A 19057-nucleotide genomic window follows, 5' to 3' on the forward strand; every position below is an offset into this window, starting at 1 on the left:
GCCCCTCCTCCCGGGGAGGAAGGGACCCCTGTCCCAGGACCGGGTAAAGCTTCCATGACCTTTTAAGATTTACGAACACATAGAGGGATATTTAAAATTTTTAGAGACAAAAGTTTCTACAATATGAAAATGGTGCCGTGTCTCTTCCCACTGTTCCCAGTCTCAGCCGTGTGGCGTGTGCGGGCGCGCGTCTGCCCAGTCCTGCTGTGCCAGGCCTGGTGTGCTTGTCAGGCACCCAGGGTGACCAGAGCATGGCCGTCCCCACAGACTGCTGGCTGGCTCTGCACAAACCCTGCTCTATACGGGACGTTGTATACGCTTGTAAACTCCTGAACACAACTCCAATAAACACATCTGTGCTTGCCCATGTGGGGTCCTGGCCCACTCCCTCTCTGACCGCGTACCCAGTGTTCCTGTCCCCTTACCTCTGTCCATGGATGGCTTGGCTGGACTTTGCCTGGGGCCAGGGCCACAACCCCAACTACCCTGTAGCCTGCCTCCCAACCCAAGCCCTGCTTGTCTTGTCGGGGGCAGACGTTGGCTCTGCTGGGCACCCCAGACTGAGGTCCCCAGAGAAGTTCTGCGCACACGTTTCCAGAACTGCTCCTCCCTGGAGAAGCTGGGGAGCTGGCGGGGTCATAAGGAGGTCTGTCCACTCTTCCTGCTGAGAATCTGGCTGGCACAGGAGCCAGCTGAGAATCTGGCTGGCACAGGAGCCAGCTGAGGTGTCAAGCCCCTCTGCAAGGGACAGTGCTCCTGGGGTACTGGGGTGGCCCTGCCCAGGCTCAGCTTGGGGAGGCCATGGGCCTGCACCAGGACCAGCTCTGCGGTCTGGGCTGAGGCCCTGGAGGCCATGAGTGCCAGAACAGTGTCTGAAAGGCTGGGTGCTGGTGGGTGTGGATGACCTGGGGTGGGTGTTCTCTTGCCATGTCCCTCGTAGGCCCCAGGGACCTGTGATGGTCACTTGCCCTCATTCAGCAAAAGCCTGGGGGTGGGCAGCTGTATTGGCTCTACTTTCCTCCCCCCAGGCCCTATCAGGCCCCTGGGAACTGGCAAGGCTGCCTCCATCCTCTGGTTGGTCAGAGAGGCTCAGCCTGTGGAGCTGGAGCCCAGCCTCAGGAGGCAGGGGGCTCCAAGGCAGGGCGTCTGGGCTCCCAGGGTCTCTGGAACAGTGGGGGTGTGGGCATGGAGGGACACAGCCCGGGCAATCTATGGGGCTTGTTCAGTCCCAAGTGGGCACTGCCTCTGTGGCCAGTTAACTTCCACAGGCTGCCCTCGGCTCCCGAAGGCCCAGGGCCTTTCTGCTCCAGCTGAGAAAGGGAATGGGAATCGCAGGAGGAGCAACGGGCGGAGCAGGTGCTCAGAGCCCTGAAGCCCTCTCACTGTGCGGCCCCTCAGGCTGCCCTGGCCTGTCCAGTGATGCTCAGGGGCCCAGCCGGACAGGTGGGAAGACCTGTAAGGAGTCATGACCCAGGCCAAGTGGGGCTCTGATCAGACCCCTGGAGCCCTGCTGGGTGTCTGGGCCGGGCGCCCTCTGCACAGGGAGCCCCAGACCAGCCAGGACAGTGCTGCCCTCCCACCAGGGAGAAGGGGAAGACAAGGGGCGGCCTGGGCAGAAGAGGGGCCAGGGCAGACCTTAGAAAGGTAGCCACAAGAAGCTGAGCCGTGCCAGGGGTTGGGGGGAGTGTTGGGGTAGAGGTGGGGGAGCCCTGGAGGAAAGGGCCTCTCAGGGACCACACAGTGGGCAGGCCTGGCTGGGCCTTCTGCTCCCCCTGGTGGCCACTCACCGGAAAGTCGGCTCTTCTTTGCTGACCCAGTAAGAGCTCTGAGGTCCACCCAGGAGCAGGGCCAGCACGCAGGTCACCTGGGGTGGCTGCTGAGATGCAAGACACGTCGTACACCTTGGGTTCAGTGTAGGTCCCAGACCACTGAGCTGAGGCTCCTGGAATGGGGCACAGGGCCCCGGCTTCCCAGGCCCAGCAGCACAGGTGTGAGGGGGTCTTGGGGAAAGGGGACTGCGCCCCGGTCCCTGCAGGGACAGCCTTGCTGGCCTTCCTCATTCAGCCCGTCCTCACATTGCTGGATTCTCCAGCCACCCCGGGTGCTGGGCAGTTGGTCCTCCCCAGTGCGGAGGGCTGTTCTGAGGCCGGAGCCGTGGCAGCAGGGCCTCACGTCTCTTCACTCCCGAGACCCTGGCACACGCAGGCAGCCTCGCAGCTCCTCCACACCCACTTCTCCTGCAGCGACCCAACATCTACAGCTCATGTCCAGTGCAGCCTGAGGGACAGGTCCAGAGGGAGAGGAGTACCCCCAGAGCCGGGCAGAGCTCTGAGCCAGGACATCCACATGGTCAGAGGTGCTCTGAGCAGGAGAACGGACCCATCACTAAGCCCAAGGGCCCTAGAGGGTCCTTGAAGCCAGGGCCTCCTCTCAGCGGGCTCCTGAGTCAGGAGAGCTGCTCAGAGCCCAGTCTGTCCCTGGGGCCATGGAAGGCAGGCGTGGGGGGAGGTCTTCTCCAGACACGCTGGAGGCCACCTAGGGAGAGACCCCACTGCTGGGCTCCCCAGGAGGGTAGAAGGGCCCCTGTCACAGGAAACAGCAACGGCAGAGGCACTCTGTTCTCACTCTGGAAACTCTATTTGCTGTGCCCCGACCTTGGCATCCTGTCAGAGGCAGATATTTATATATATTTATATATGTATGTATATATATATAAAAGATTATTTAACAGTTAAATAGATTCCAATACGAATGTCTCATGGGACAAAAGTTGTGTCTCCCACCACGAACACGGCAGCATTAAAGGAACACTGAGCCCAAGGCCACGAGCACCGGGCCCACCCCGGCACACCTGGCTCCGAGTCACTGAAGCACAATATAAATATTTTGATTTGAACACAGTTCCCTGTTGCAGTCGAAATACATTCCTGACGCTTGACCAGCAGAGCAGCCCGGGGGCCGCGCCTCACTCAGCTGGGACCTCATACTTGAAGATGACGCTGAAGAGCTGGCCGCCCAGCCGCTCAGCCAGCCAGGAGTTCTTGATGACGGCCAGCTTGAGGCTTTCGCAGCACAGCGCCGCGTGGTAGTTGGTGTGGACGGCACGGCCCATGCCCTCGATGACCACCAGGTCAGCACCACGCTCCCGCACCAGCACGGCCAGCCCCTTGTCCAGGCGGCTTTGGGGAGGAAGGAGGCAGTGAGGGAGGCATAGGCAGGGGCCTCGAGCCCTGCACTGTCACACCCTGCCTCCTGCCAAAGGCAGTGACCCTGAGCCCACCAACTTTGTGGGCCCTGAGTCCAGCCTGCTCCCCAGACAACCAGCCAGGCAGTCGCCCTCCCAAGACCTGGGGAATCAAGGCCTTGGGGACCTGTGACAGCTGCGCTCTCATTTCTACAAGGCAGCTTGTCCTGAAAACTGGGCCTCTGTGACACTTTTCTATTTGCATAGGGTTTTACTGTCCCCTCCACCCAGGGATGGATGAAGTCGACACCAGAGAGGTGTCACAACAAGAGATGGAGAGGCTGACACCCAGAGCCCAGACATATCGCCTTTACGTGGGTGGCGCCATCTTCTAGGAGCCCTGGAGGGAGAGCTCTACAGCCATGAACTGATTATCTGAGGACAACTACCCCCGGTGGGGAGACGGCCCCGCCACTTACAGGGGGACAAAGGGCCCCTGCTCCCTCCGCCCACCCTCCCAGGTCCCCTGCCACAGGGCTGCGGCCGGCCCTGCTGACTTCTGCCGTGCCCAGGGGGTCCAGGGGGCCTGGGAGTGGAGGGCCATTTACCTGAGGTCCAGGCATGGGGAGCTGGAGCCGGTCTGCACCAGCAGGAGCCTCTCTTCTCTGAGCGCCGAGCTGCCAAGCACAGGGGTTGGCACTGTGAGGATGCTCCCAGAAGCTGCCCCACCGCGCCCCACCCCTGCCTCCTCGGGCTGCCGGGCCCAGTCTCCCACCCAGCTTACTGGATGACGGGGTCCATGGCCGCAATGCGCTCGGCCACGATGAGGGACTCGCTGTAGGTCACGTCGTTCAAGGCGGGTCCTGAGTTGCACGCCAGGATGACCTGTGGCAGGACGCCCAGCTCTTTAGCAACCATGACGGTGCTGGGCCAACCTGGGCTCACCTGCCCGCCCCGCACCCCCCGCCCTGGGGGGCTGCTGGCCAAGAGCTTCTGGCGACCTCTCACAGCCTGGACAGCTCTAAGGTCAGGCTGACCAAGGTCGGGCTGACATAAGCCCTGGAACCCGACACGTGGGGTCTCTTCCTCTCCTCCCACCCTGCCGCCGCCTCCCTGGCACCTACCTGCGCACCGAGGAGCCCAGGGCAACGCCAAACCCACCGGGCGCAGGCGCGCGGGGCAAGGGTCCTGCCACGTGGCCCCCACACTCACCTCCGTCCCTCTAGAGAGAAGCTCCCTGACAAAGGGGAAGACTCCCAAAATGACGTCTACTCCACTGTTATCTGCGAAAATTAAGGCACATTTGTGAGGGGGCCCCTGTAAGACAAAACCAGGACGTTCAGTTGGGAACAGGCGCGTCCAAGCGTTCCAGACACCTCCACAGTCCACTCCCCACGGCCGGGCAAGGGCTGCCAGGTCTGCCAGTGCCGGGGGCACGGGACAGCCCAGGCCTCTTCCAGAACAGCTGGCCTGAAGGACCTCTGAGCTGAGGCCAGCCACCTCATGTCTCCTGTGGGAGTCAGGCTCGGAGCAGGGAAGTCACCTTGTATTCCCAGCTTGGGGGCTGGGGGAGACTCTAGGGAGCCCTTGGCTTACCCCGGGTCCCCACCCTGGGCAGCTCTATGCCCATCCCCTGCACTGCCTCCCGTCCTGTGAACCCCGCTCAGCCCCCTGCCCCCAGCCCCCGAGGGCAGAGGACAGAGGTGTGGCAGCTCCGTGTACCTTCAGTCTCTGGAGCCATTTGCTGTAGGAGTCCACAAGCCAGGGCCGCTCTGTGGGAACAGGGGTGAGGTCACCTGCTGCCCGTTTCTCACCTGCCCCCAGCTTGGTTGGGACGCGTGGCCCCTGCTACTCTCCCCCAAGTCCCCGCACCAGAGGCAAGCCCTGGGTGCCCCTACCTTGCAGCTTCTTTTTCGCCTCCTCGAACCCAAACTGTGGGTCAGATTCAAGGACACTGCACAGGGAGGAAGACACAGTCACCCGAAGTCCAGACCTTAGCTTAGCCCTGACCTCAGCCCCTGACCTCAGCTCCCTGACCTTAGCCTCTGACCTCAGCTCCGTTCTCTGATCTTAGCCCCCGACTTCAGCTCCCTGACCTTAGGCCCGAGACCTCAGCTTCCTGATCTTAGCCCCTGAACTCAGCCCTTGACCTCAGACCCCCAACATCAGCCTCCCTGACCTCAGCCCCGACCTCAGCCCTGGTTGCCCGTGGCCCCGAGCTGGACGAGCACATGGTAACCATCACTGCTGCCGCGTCCTCCGGGGACAGGGAGGTGGTGCAGGAACCTCTGTGCTGCAGCCGTAGTCCAGGCCCTGGGCAATGCTGGCAACCAGCCTCACCCCAAAGTACTGCCCAAGGGGCAGCCAGGGATGTGGGCAGGGAGGGAGGCGGCGGCTCTCCTAGGAGCCCGGGTCCAGGAGCACCCAGGGGTGGACCAGGTAAGGCCCTTGCATGGAACTGCTGCTTCTGTGGAGATGGAGGCGAGCCCAGGGAAGGCACTGAACGAGGGATGGGGGTCCTGGGAGACGCACCCCATGACCCAGGGCTGCTGAACCTGGTCAGGGACTTGCTTCCTCCACACACCCTATACCATCTCTACCTAATCTACATGGTCACAGTAAATGTGGAGTTTCCCACTGAAAAAAACCCACACGCCTGCTCTCCTATGGATGGCAAGGCTGACCCCTGTGCCTGTCCCGTCCACTCCCGAGACCACAGGTGTCCAGCAGGGCCTGAGCTGTACCCCATCTGCTGAGACCCACTGCTGGTGGGCCAAGCTGAGCCAGCTGAGGCTGGGGTTGGGACCACCCAGGGTCACATGTGGCCGAGGGGCTGCAGCTCTGAGCCTGAGCTAGAAAGAAGGGGCGGGACAGGCCAGGGGTAGGGAGGCACCTACTCAGAGACGGCTTTTGCACCCCAGTCAAAGACGTTGCCAGCCAGCAGCCCCTTCACCAAGGCCAGCTGCCTCTCCTCCCAGTCCAGTGCATCCAGGGCACTGACCACCCTCTGGAAACACTTCAGCGCCACACCATTGTCCTTCTGCTTCACCTGTGGGGAGACGCGCGTGAAGACACGGGCCAGCCTCCCCCAGCCCCCGGCACCTTGCTGGGACCTGCAGGAATACCACCAACCATGGGCCTGCCCTAGGGGACAGGAGACCAAACAAACCCAGGCCACGTCAGTTTAAGAACGGCACTGACTCAGAACAGAGAGGGTGAGGAGAGCCGGGGCGACGGTGTTGGTGCAGCTTTCAACCGCACCCTGGGGGCTGAGGCCCAGATGCTCATGGGCACTGCTCATCGGAGAAATCCTCAGCACCCAGATCCCGTCCCAGACCCCCGTGTGCTGGGGAGGGGCTGCGGGGGCAGAAGCTCGTGTGTCATGCTGGCCCTTGACCCTGCCTTCTGCTCTGGGGCATGTGGCCTCCTGGTCAAAGAGCCCAAGGAGGTGCCTCCAGGCCGCCCACCAGGCCCTGGAAGGCTTGTCAGCAGGACGGACATCCTCAGGCACCAACTTGGGAGCGTCCAGGCCGACCTCAGGAGGCGCCATCGCCCACACCCATACCAGCTGCTCATCAGACCCATGACTCTGCCCTGCTGAGGTAGTTACCATGCTGCCTGCTGATGCTGCTGACAGGCCGCCCAGGGCTTCTAGGGGATGAGGCCTCACCAGGGTGACTCCAGGGCGCAGCCTGTTGCCAGGACCCCACACCTCCCCATAAGCACGCACCCGCCCATCCACGAGATGGCAGTGCTTACCTTGGAATAGGGGTCTGGGAAGTTAAACTCATTCAGACAGTGCTCTCTCGTGTCCAGGAGGCTGCGCACAGTCAGGGTCCCATAAGCGCTGGGGACAGAGCCAGGTGGAAGGTGGCTGAGAGGGCTGGACAGCCGAGTACCTGCCCATCGCGCCCTCCACCCCCAGAGACATCCTCAAGGTGTCAGATGCCAACAGGAGAAGCCCAGGAAGCCAGTGGGTGGTGAGGCTGAGTAGGCACCAGGCTGTGCTTAGGGCCCCCAAGCATAGGGGAAGGGCACCCGGCTTCCGGAACCTGGCCTGGGCGGCTGCGGGGGCCACTCACAAGGGCTGGTGTCGCAGCGTCTGCAGCTTGTTCCAGTACTTCTGCCGGAACTTCTCGGCCCTCTCGGCTGCGTCCACAGAGCCCGGTTGGCTTGCCACAGCACGTTTCACGACCTATCAAGGACAGGGTGGCCAGCGGTGCTTAGGGCAGCCCCAAGCCCATGGATGGCAAGCTCACCAGCACGCCATGGCAGCTAGTGGGGGCTTCCCCTGCCACTTGGAAATGGGGTCGCCACTGGCCTGACCCAAAGCTCATGTTCATGTCCTCCGATATGATCCCTGGGGCCCACCAGCCACCAGCTCCTATCTGGCCGAAGGGACAGGCAATTCTGGACCATCTTCAGAGTCTGTGTGGGCAGGGTGGGACCCTCACACTGAGGACAGACCCCACAGGCCTCTCTCAAGGGCTCCATGGAGAAAGAGGTGCTCCTAGTGGGGCTCTGTGGCCTTGAGACGTGACTAGCCTGAGTCCAGGGTCCAGCCCCTGCTGTTCCTGTGCCTCTGCAACCCGCCTGCCTTCTCAGGGAACATGGGTTGCCAGGCTAGTATACGAGGATGAGCTTCGCTGACACTGCGTCCCAACCAGATACGACACAGAGCCACGTTTTTTGAACTATAAACAATGCCTCAAATAAACGGCTCCTAGAAAAGTCCCTGTCCTTCACCGTGCTTCTCACAACCCCTTGGGAACCCAAGGCGTTCAGAGATGGCCATGTTCAAAGGCTCACAGTCACCTTTCCTGATGGTTGGGTGTCTTACTCCTGGGTGGATATCCAGCTCCGTCCCCATCCCTCACCCCACCCCATCCCACCGGCTCTGGTCCTCACCCCGTCCAGGGCCTCCTCAAAGCAGGTGAGCCAGTACTTGCGGGCCAGGGCGTCGTCTGTGAGGTCGACCGTGTCGGGCACATAGGAGGATGGGTCCAGGAGGAGAGGCAGGTTGACCAGTGGCCTCTCCAGCCGGTCCATTTCCAGCAAGTCAAACTGGAAGGATGAGAAGCAGGTAGGTCCGTCAGCCATGTCTTTTCAGAAAAATCAAAACCTGCTCCTGCAAGTTCAAGAACTGGTTTCTCTACACAAAGGGAAGCTGTCCCATGGTAAGTGGACAGCCCCGTTCCCCCATCTCTGGGCCCCTCACGTCCTCTCTCGGGTGGGTGTCCCCTCCACTTGTCTGGGGCCTGAGCCTGATGCCCTGACCTCCTGGACACCCTCCGTCTTCCTGCTGCACCCTGTGTGCTGTGCTCTAAGCTCAGGACCCTGTGCACACAGCCACCTGTCTGGTCCTCACCTCTCCTACTGGGGGCGCCACTGCCACCGTTCTCACTCCCTGCCCAGGGGGCCTGTCCTGCAGCTCCTGCCCAGAGCCAGTTCTCCAGCAAGGACACTGCCCCTTCCCGAGGCCCCAGTGCCGAGCCACTGCTCCCACTATGCTCTGAGAGGGCCTGCACACTTGAGGCTGATGCCAGTATCATGAGAATAAAGGGTTCTATGTACTCGGCCCTGACCTCAGATGAGAACTGGGGTGGGCAGCCACTCCGAGGCCACACGAGTGAGCTCGGGTTTGCCCGCCAGGTGCCCCCACAACCCTCCAGGTAGCTGCCCACCTAGGAGCGCTTCTGACTGGCCCACTAATGGGTTGGGGCAGCAGGCGTGCTTGGAGCCAGGGACGGTCGGGATGAGAAGATACACCCCATGAGGGAAAGACTGGTTTCGAGGATGCCCCTGAACGCGTGTTCAGCAGAGTAAAAGCTGCTGTGTTCCCAAGGGGATCAAAGGTGGCGGCCTCCAGCTGGGCCGGCCTGCAAGGGCTCCCCCACCTCCCTGATGGGTGGGAGCTCAGATCTGAGCTGGACCTCATCTAGGCCACGGATACTCAGAGAAGCGGCTCCAGGACACAGTGAGGATCCCCACACCCACCTGCAAGGTTGCAGGGACCCCCGCACACCAGGTGGGCACAGGTCCTGGAGGGTGATTGTGTGCACGTCAGGGCTGGCTGGAGGGTTTCTAGCCTTCCCACCTGCCCACTTAGTTTTACAACCTGTAGAGCAGGGATTTGCATTGCCTGCCCTTCGAGAATCAGAAACGGGGCTGGAGGATGTTGGGCCTTCCTCTGAAAATCAGTCACAGCTCTGACCAGGCCTGGGCCTCACCACCCCTGCCCCAGGCACCTGTGCTCAGAAAGGACCCAGCTACCCTGCATGGCTGGGCTGGGTGTGAAGGACGCAGAGTAGAGCATGGGCCTCGCATGGGAACCAGGGCTGCCGCATGTGGGGGGCTCCCCCAGGAAAGAGACGTGGATGAGGCACATTCTCACCATGTTTATGCCATCTTTTTAGAAACGGCATCCACAACTGAAAAGCAATCTTCCCTCCAAATAGCCCACAGGCTTGTCCTGAAGGAGGCGTCCCAACCCACATGCCCAGACCCAGCTCCTGCAGGCTCGGCCTGTCCTCCTGCCCCACGTGGTTCTCACAACCACTCCTGGGCTATTTGGGATGTGCTCTCAACAGCCAGCAACAGTGTTCAAACAGCGTCCTGGGCCAGGGTGGGCCATGTGGGACCACCCAGTCCCACCTGGAAGCCCCACTCCACATCAGCTCCATAGGCCTCAGCCCATGGGGAGACTGAGCAACAGGCAATATTTCCCAAGGACAGCAGGCTCCGCTGCCCGGGACTGCCGTGGAGCTGTCGTGCAGAGAACGTGACCTAAGAGCAGGGGCCCCTCTGGGTTTTCACTTGATTGCACTGTGAGCGGGCCAGAATCCTGGGAGAGATCCCCAGGCTCCCTAAACTTTATCTTTGCTCTGGAAACACAGGGTGGACTGCATGGCTCTGGGGCTCCAGCTAAATGTCTGAAAAAGCTGAGATGTTAAAGAAGAAAGGAGGAAAGTCAGCTGCAGATACAAACGTCACTCTTCAGCCCCAGAGTATGTGGTTTGAGACTAGCCTGCACCAGGAAGGGGCAGGATTGAGCCTGGCTGCAGCAGCACAGAGCCTCTCTTGGGGACCACTGAGCCCGCAGAGGCAGCGCGTGGGACCCAGGGCCCCTGAGCCTGTACTCACGGTGCCACTCCTTGCCCGCTGGGTGGGGCAGAGCTCGGGCGATGAGCTCATGAGCCCGGAGCTGCCAGCGTAGTTTTCTCCCCAGCTGTACTGGTTCGGGTCTGCAGGACAAGAGACCCAACGTCAGGGGGCGAACAGCTCGGCAAGCTACAAGCCGGGGGTGGCTGGGCCACATCTGTGAGGACCAGCCACTGAAGGTCTCCCTGACGCCAGGCAAGTCGGGGGGTTTGTTCTGCTGTGCTATTTCTCATGGGCTCAGAGACCTGGCAAGATAATCACTAAGACCTTTCCAAGCTTCTGAAAGGTCTCCCTGGTTTATCTCATCTCACGTAGAAACTGGACTCAGGGTCACAGTGAAGGTCAGCCCATGCCACTCTGATTGGCACTGATCCCAAAGAAGCCTGCCCTGCGCTTCTGGGGACAGAATCACACCTGCGATTCCTTCACGTGTCCTTCAAAGAGGACAGACCGGAAGCACATCTCAACAGCTGGAGAGACGGTGGCAAGGGGCCAAAGGGTGCAGGAGGGCCAACGTCAGGTGTGTGGAGCCTCTGCATGAAGCTCGCCATGCACGAGGACCCTGTGGGCTGATTACATGGCACCCACATGAGTTGGTTTCACTGGCTCTTCAGGGATCACAGGAAAGGTTCCTGTCACTACTGGGAGGGGCCCACGAAGCCCCTACATTCCACTCACAGCCTCCCCAAAACCTCCCTTTCTGGTATTGCTGGACACGGGCCAGGACCCATAGTCGGGCTGGACTCACTGTCTTGCTCGGCTCCTTTGAGAAAGGCTCCGATGGCGCCCAGGTAGCCTTCGTGCCTCAGGAATAGCGCCTGGACCTCCCCCTGCCACAGAAATACCCCTGAAGTCAGCCTCGCACATGCAGTGCTTGGCCCAAGAACACATATCCACCTGAGGCAGGAGGCCTCCCTCCCAACATGGTGAAGGCTGCCCACAGTGCACTGGCCCCCGGGACTGTACGCACACATGGAATTTAAAACCCCACTGCCTACAACGTGTGGAGTGTCTTCCTCAAAAACAGACAGCCACCCAGTTTCCTGTGCTTGCCAAGTACAATGCGCCCCCGCAGTGCCCCAGCCTCAAAGCTCACTCACCCAGAGCTCTCAGTGAGAGGCAGTCCCTGGACCTCACCCTTAGCAACACGCCAAACTCAGGGACGGCCATGGTGCCCCAAACACAGGACGCCCAAAGCGAGCGGGTGGGAAGGGGCTGGGGGCTGGGATTTGGGGGCACTCAGCTTCTGGTCCTGCCTCGCTGTCCTCTCCCCTCAGGCCTGCTAGTTTTAGAGACACTGTAGAGGGGAGGCCGGGCAGAGCCAGGAAGGCAGCGGAGCTTGTTACCTTGGAGAAGAAGTTGATGCTGTAGGTGATGGTGCGCATGGTGACCGGATGGCCGCGAATGAAAAAGCCGCCGAAGTACACGCGGTCCAGGCAGTGGAGCCTGGCGTAGAGGCAGGCAAGCTGCCCGATGTCATTGCTGATCATGTGCAGCAGGCTCTTGGCCATGTCCTCCTTGGAGAACTCTGGGGGACGGAAGCAGCGCGCTGGGCAGGCAGCCGGGCGGGCACCATGCGCCGCGGTGAGCGAGAGTAGGCGCGGGGCCGGTACCTTGGTCCGCAGTGGCAGACTTCCCAAAGCTGCTGGCGATGAGGTTGCCGCTTAGCCCCAGGGTCTCGTGGGACCCTCCGTAGATGTCCTGAACCAGCATGTCCACGTTTGTGTGCTGGCCTCTGGAGGCCAGCTGCAGCAACTCATCAAACTTCTGGGGGACAAAGCAGATGGGGCTGTCAGGGACCGCAAGCTGGGGAAGATCCCCCGCCAGCCCCACAGCATGTGAAGGATGCCAGCTGCCAACTGGGGCCCTCTCAAGACATGGCCCTGGGGGCGCGGGGGGACGGGAGGTGGGCACCCTCTTTGGAGCACCCAACTGGGTGATGCTCTGGCCACTCAGATGCCCATCCTCCTGAGACTAAGTAACAGGAAGAGGCCAAGGGGAGAGCCACTTGCACACAACCCCCGCTAAGCACAGGCCCCAACCTCACAGCCTCCAGCCTTCTCTGGAGGGAACTGGAGCTGGAAGCATCCAACTCCAGTAGCCAAAATACCTTCGTCTTGGTGAGCAGAGCCCCAAGCCCCCAGAAGGTGCCACCTCCGATGGAGCTGCCGCCAATCCACTCGAACCTGTCCTCTGTCTCCACCTGCAGCAGAACAATGGCAGGTGCGTCAGCAAGTAGGCCCCTAGCCACCAGGTCCTGTGGCCAGCAGATGTGGCGACTCGGGGTATTCTCTACCCAGGTGACAGTCCTCCTGGAGGCCAAGTCTGGGGATGCTTGGCAGGTGCTCATGGTGGAAGTAGAGATGCCACCTCCCCATAGACAGCCAGTGTCCAGCACTCTGCCTGTGGCCCATGAACACCGGAGCCAGGCCCAAGTGTGTCCATGTCCCTATGCCCAGCACAGCTCTGACACATAGCCAGGACTCGACATGCCACTGTGGAAGCCCCATCCTCTTCCACAAGCCAGGCCGCACCTTCACGATAGAGACCCCTGAGCCGATATTGACCAGGAGATATGGGAAGATGTTGGGGTGGTTCGTCTGAAACCGGAACTCGGGGTCGGAGTCTTTCTGGTACACGAAGGCTTCGTGTGGGATGTTCTTCAGCACAAAGTTGCAGCCCTTGATCAGGCAGGTCATCACGTCCTCCTTGTCAACCCTGAGAGGGAGGGGCCCGCTCAATGGAGTTGGTGTGCCCATGGACCCGAGAGCCTCCATCCAGTGGGCCAGGGAGCCTCATGTCACCATGGGAGCAGGTAGACTTGGTCTTGGGGTTCCCCTCCCTTTCTTTCTGCCCTCATCCCCACCGTGCAGTTCCCTTCCTGAAGTTTGGCCACCCAAATCCCGCTGCAGCTGGCCCAGAGCCTGATCTCAGGCCCATGGCCCCCTGGCAGCTCCCTAAAGCCTCACTGTGGTTGTGGGCTTTCAGGAATCCCCAGAGCAGGGAGGAGAGGGTGTATAGCAGCTGGGCCACTGTGGTCATTACTTCAGAGCCTGACCCATGAGCTGAGGCCAACCAGCCTCTGAGCTCTCACCGCACCCCATCCCGAGGTCCACACTTACTTCAGCTGAAGCTTTTCTTCGATGAGGTCTTTGAACTTGTATGCCCCGCCCCCAGTTGCCTGGATGACCTTGGTCTCGGTGTTGACGAGGTGGTCTTTAATGAAGTCCAGGCAGGCTTCTATGTAGGTGTTTTCGAACTTTACAAAGTGCAGCCTGGCGGTTACCTCCTCTTGGACAGAGATCTCGTAGGGTGGCTCGTGGTCCTGCTCTGTATCCTGGGGAGAAGTTGGGGGACCGTGTGTGTGCACTGCCTTGGGGAGGGGGCAATGATGAGACACAGCCCCGAGCACCCCCCAGCAGTGCCGACGCAGGTGGGAGCCAGGGGCATGAGTCGGGGCAGAAAGGAAGCTGAGCTAGGAGGCACAGAGGTGTGTCATCATTCAACACTGCCAGGGCCTGCCCAGGCCCCTCCCAGAAGCTCACCTTGCCGGAGTAGTCGAAGGACCGCACCTTGGCGACTTTGTGTTGCACGGTGGAGTAGTAGGCCAGCTTGGTCAGTGACCCGCCTGCGGGGGAGACACGGACACGGCAGATTCAGGAGCAGCTGGAAGGGACCTGAGGCTGCCCCTCCACAGGCCCTCCTCTGCCAGACCCGGGTCCTGCCCACGAGGTGTTTGGTGCTACTTGAAAAGCCTGCAGGGTACCAAACAGAGGAAGGGAGTGAACTGTGAGACTCCAACCCTTTGCCTTCCTTGAAAAGAAAGGTCTGTTCTTCCTCGGAGCCCAGCTGAAGTGGAAACTGTCTGTCTCTCCTTGAGGAGCAAAGAGACAGGGCTGCTTCTGGGTAACCTCGGTGACTGCTGTTTAGGAAAATTTGGTTTCAAGCTTTGATCATGAGGATGAACCAAAGGAAAAAGCTGACGAATCTACTGTTTTCACTGAAAAGCACACACTTGACAGTCCATGGAGAAGCGGTGGAGGCGGCGCTAAAAGGAGCATTTCTCAGAGTGGACAGGTGGACGAGGGACTGTTTTCACCAGGAACGTGGAAGGATGGGCCCCGGGAGCAGAGGCCCGAGGCCTGGACTCGCCAGGGAGATCGGCAGCAGGACTCGTTAACGCCCCTGGCATGTGATCAAGAATGGAACATCAGGAAGCAGATGACGCCTTTGGGCAAGTTAAAAAGATGCCCAGAGTGGTCCTTTCTGGAGTCAGAGAGGAGACATCAGGGAGGCTCCAGGTGATGCAGGGCTGTGAAAGCAGCCAACCACACACAGAGTAGAGAGAGGCAAAGGCTCAGCTCTGCAAAGCGACTTCAGAACAAACTGTGTTTCTCAGAAGGCCTGACAAAAATAAGGAGGAAGCCCTTGTCGTGACAGGAAGGTTAAAATCATCAGCAACCATTGTTTTGTGACACAACACCAAGGGAGCATACCGGAAACGCTCAAGTCACAACATGCATCTGGAAACACCTCAGCACCTGAGGGCCACGGCTCTCTCAGGTAACGAAAATCAAAGACCCATTTCTGAGACCAAGCGCACTGTCCTGGTCAGAGCCACCCGCATGACAGCATGGACAGGGCCTCCAGAGACATCCTGTGAGCCAGTCTCATCAGGCACGGACCGGCCCACGTCCAGTTACTGAATCCACTGTCCTGGGCTTGCTCCCATGCTGAGGCCATGAGCTTAAGACAGAGAACTTGGCTTTAAGCCTCCTTATCCCTCCTCCCTGCCCCCAATCCCAGCTTGGCCTGCAGCACCTTTCACTGAAATGCCTGTTGCCGGATTCACCTCTGTGAACAAATCCTTTCCTAAAAAGAGGCAATACAGGACCTCCCTGGAGGTCCAGTGGTTAAGACTGCTCTCCCCGGTTCAGTCAATCCCTGATTGGGGAACTAAGATACTACATGCCACATGGCATGGCCAAAAAAAAAAAAAAAAACCACACACACACCGGCAAACGCAAAGGGATGAAGACCTATTTGACAAGCTCATCAGAAGTTACTATCAACAAACTCTGGTCACAGAAATCCAACTGCAGATGGTGTGTTCTCCAGGTCAGCTACAAATCACAACCATGACTGCGATGGTGTGTGGCGGGCCCTGGGGTGGGTGAGCTGGGTTCTGTGCACTGCACACCATGTGCACCAAGTGGGAGAAGCCTGGCTCTGCCCAGACTTGTTGCCCAGCCCCGCTGAGAGCAGCAGAAGTGGTCAGCAGTGTGGGCGCAGCCTTTGCTGGTTGAGCCCAGATGTGCTCACAAGGCAGCATGCAGGAGTCTGCTGGGACCAGGAGATCCCGTCTGCTCTCAGGTCCCCTGGGATTAGAGTGCACATCAACCTGTCCTCCCCCCAGCTCCACATGCCACACCAGACAAGGGCAGTGACCAGGTGCACCCACACAGCACTGCGCTCTCTGGTGGAGACCATGGGTGCTCCAGGCCTCCCACGCCTCCCCCACCTTGGGGCCCACAGCATCCCTGACTGATTGGAGGAACCTGAGCCAAGACCCGTTCATCCAGATCCTTGGGGGTCTGGCGTGCAGCAGTCCCTCCGCTCTAGGCACCCAGAGGTGCAGGCCATTGCTGCGCACATTCCCGCCCTGTGGCCCCTTCCACTTCACCCAAGGAACCCTCCCTCCGCCCAGAAGAAACCTGGAGTCAGAGCTTCCCTGGTGGCACAGTGGATAAGAATCCACGTCTAGGAGACACAGGTTCGGTCCCTGGTCTGAGAAGATCCCATGTGCTGAGGAGCAACTCAGCCTGTGAGCCACCATGACTGAGCTGGCCCTCTGCAGTGAGCTGCAACTAACTACTGAAGCCTGAGCACCCCAGAGCCCATGATCTGCAACAAGGAAGGTCACCACAGTGAGAAGCCTGCAACTAGAGAAAGCCCGTGCAGCAACACAGACTGAGTGCAGCCAAAACTAAAAAAAAACAAAAAAAAACCCTGGAGTCAAATCAGCTTCAAGTATGTGTTGATACAAAGCCTCCCTGAGGCTTTCGAAGCAGGGACTCCACCAGTATTCAGGGGTGCCCACCACAGAGAGGAAGGGGCTCTCTGAGGACCCTGCAGCTGAGCCCTCCTGGACGGAGAGGCTTGGGGAAGGGAGACAAAAGGGGGAGCTTGCTTGTAAACCGAACACTGACAAGCACTCTGGCTTTGCAGATTCCTGCCTGAGGACCACTGCCCCAAGTGGTTCTTCACCAGCTAGCTGCACTAGCAAAAGTCAGTCCTTACTAGCAATGAACATGTCCTTACCAGAGACAGAGGACCCAGACCTGAGGTGGCGGTGGTGGGGTGGTGGCGGATTTCAGAGAGGAAATAAATACAAACACTGGAAACATCTGTTTGGGTCTGCCAAGGAACCTTGATTAGGGAGGACAGGCAGGCACTCCTCCCTTTGCAGAGGCAAGCTGGGGCCACACCAAACAACCGAGGTAAGACTTGTGGCCAGGAACTTTTTGGGAGCACTTCAGAAACATTAGGTGCAGACTGGCTGGAGCAGAACTCCCAAAGCTGGGGCAGCAGTACCAAGTCTAGAAGCTCAGAGCACAGGGCCAGTGGATTGGGGTCACCTCCGGAGTGAGCAGGGCTCAGAGGACAGGGCTCACTCGAGCCCCCAGCCTGGGCCTCCGCTCACCGTCTTCCAGGCCAACGTTCAGCAGGGCACCGTTCTGGCAAGTCTCCCCCAAGGAGGAAGAGCTCCCTCTCACAGAGCTGCCCAGGCCTGCCCTCTGCCAGGATCCGCCCGGCCTCGCGCTTTGCAGGTTGGGACTCAAGGCGCTCCCCACTTCCCTGGATGCCCCCCACCCAAGCCCCTGATTCCAGGGACTCCCAAAGACGGGGGGCGGGGCGGCCCAACCCCTCCGGGGAGAATCGCAGGGTCCGTCCCAGCATTTACTGAGCGGCCATGCCTGGCCAGGAGCGTGGGGGTCCCGGGCGCTCAGGCTGCAGCCCGGACTGGCCACTGACCAGCCGGGTCTTCGCGCCTCAGCGACCGCATCTGAGAAATCGGTCGCCGGTAGGCTTCAGCCCGTCGGGGAGGGAGGAGGGCCCCGTGGGGGGCGGGTCCTCCAAAACCCTGGCACCAGATACTGGGTCCCCGATCTCCCGCCAGCGTGGAGACGCCCCGCGCGGCTGCCGAAGCCCACCCCACCCCCGCTCCGAGGCGGGGTGCCAGAGCTGCCGCCCGGCGGCTTCTCCCTCAGGACTGCGAGCCCCGGCATGCGCTGCTCCGGCCACGCGGCGCCTGCTGGGAGCTGCAGTCCGGTCGCCGCGGCAAGGGCGCGCGCCGGCATCCCACAAACTACAAGGACCGACAGGCTGTACGCGCCGGCCGCCGCGACCACATGGCCCGATAGGCCGTGCGGCGCCAGCGGCCCGCGCCCCGCCCTTCGTCCTTGCCGCCACCCCGGCCCGCCGGCCCCGCCGCCCGCGCCCACGCCTGCCCACGCCGCCCCGCTCCCTGTGCCAGCCCGCGGCGACCTATGTCTATGGCGAAGCGCTTGGCGTTCTCCAGGTTGCGGAAGATCTCGTCGGGGGGTAGCGTGATGCTCTTGTCCAGGCTGTCCCCGCTGCTCCCGCTGCCGCTCGCTCCACACTCCGCCATTTTGAAAGTGCCCGGCCAGCCTCATCAGCCATGGAGATATATGCGCATATATTTGACTGCTAAACGCCTCCCGCGCATAGATTATGCTAATGAGCCCCGCGCCGGCCCCGCCCCTCCCGCCGCCGCCGCCGCCGCAGCCGCAGCGATGAAGGCTTGAGGGAGGACACAGGCCGGCGGGCGCGGGTCTTAAGAAAGAGGATAGCGAGGCAACTGAACACAAAACCTCTGGGCTGTCGTCGTCTCTGTTCTTTCACTGAGCTAGCCGGCTGCTGACCTCGTGTGATAAGAACTAGTGCAAAGAGGGCACCTGGAACGTGCAGACCACCAGAGAGACCAACTCCTGCGGGCGAAGGCGCTTGTGACCCCACCAGACTGGTTCCCTAGGGGCACAGGCCCGTCACTGCCAAAAATTCCATGCAAACGGGGGGAGTTGGGTACCTTGCTCTCTAGGAGCCCCTCCCCCACCCCACCGGGGTGGGAGATACCCTTGCAGCTGGGCAAGTGTGTTTTGATGGCGAGATCCTCAGAGTGCAGGGGCAAGCATCTTCCTCGTGAAGATGGAGTCTGTGGGAGATTGCAGGAAAGCTCCCAGATGGTGTTGGGGATAGACTTCAGTGCCCGTCTCTGGAAACCCTGGAAGGCTTGGAGACTCTTAAGGGAAGTATACCCCGTAAAGGCAGTGGGAGCTTTGCAAAAGAGCCCAGTGTTGGAAGCAGACAGTGTGCCAGGTGCCTTTGGCACCTGCCTCCTAGACTCCTGGGCCAGTTACTTTGGGTTTCGACCTCAGCCTCCGTCTGAGCATGCCACTGGCTGCCTGGCAAGGCCCATTGGAACACAGAGCTGTGAGCAGCACAGACTCAGAGCTCCAGGGTGATTCAGGCAGGGCTTCAGGAGAGGGAGGCAGCCTTGCAGGCCAGCCTGGCCAGGAAGCACACCCACACGACCATTCAAACATGTGTCTGCTCAGTTCAGTTCAGTTCAGTCGCTCAGTCGTGTCCGACTCTCCGCGACCCCATGAATCACAGCACGCCAGGCCTCCC

At 60.6% G+C, this 19057-nt stretch overlaps 1 protein-coding gene across 1 annotated transcript; it reads right to left on the reverse strand.

Annotated features, from left to right (window-relative positions):
* Positions 1-108: 108 nt before the first annotated feature.
* Positions 109-18027, reverse strand: PANK4 (pantothenate kinase 4 (inactive)). The gene is made up of 19 exons (XM_055419377.2): positions 17894-18027; positions 13891-13973; positions 13468-13682; positions 12880-13063; positions 12456-12548; positions 11959-12112; positions 11692-11873; positions 11094-11175; positions 10328-10428; positions 8093-8248; positions 7267-7379; positions 6944-7031; positions 6082-6233; positions 5083-5138; positions 4907-4956; positions 4397-4501; positions 3969-4069; positions 3793-3861; positions 109-3179 (listed from the first exon to the last, which is right to left on the reverse strand). The coding sequence occupies exons 1-19, from the start codon at positions 18015-18017 to the stop codon at positions 2966-2968; spliced, it is 2322 nt and encodes a 773-aa protein (XP_055275352.2). The 5' UTR covers positions 18018-18027; the 3' UTR covers positions 109-2965.
* Between the last annotated feature and the right edge of the window lie 1030 nt (positions 18028-19057).

The sequence above is a fragment of the Moschus berezovskii genome, chromosome 17 (assembly GCF_049115385.1).
Source record: "Moschus berezovskii isolate FMDL1 chromosome 17, NW_MosBer_1.0, whole genome shotgun sequence".
NCBI lineage: Eukaryota > Metazoa > Chordata > Mammalia > Artiodactyla > Moschidae > Moschus > Moschus berezovskii.

Coding starts and splice junctions, on each gene's coding strand:
- PANK4 (XM_055419377.2), bottom strand. CDS start 18,017: ATGGCGGAGTGTGGAGCGAGCGGCAGCGGGAGCAGCGGGGACAGCCTG. Junction 8,249..10,327: donor AGCGGGCAAGGAGTGGCACC/GTGAGTACAGGC, acceptor TCATCCTTCCAG/TTTGACTTGCTGGAAATGGA. Junction 4,957..5,082: donor GGCGAAAAAGAAGCTGCAAG/GTAGGGGCACCC, acceptor CTGTTCCCACAG/AGCGGCCCTGGCTTGTGGAC.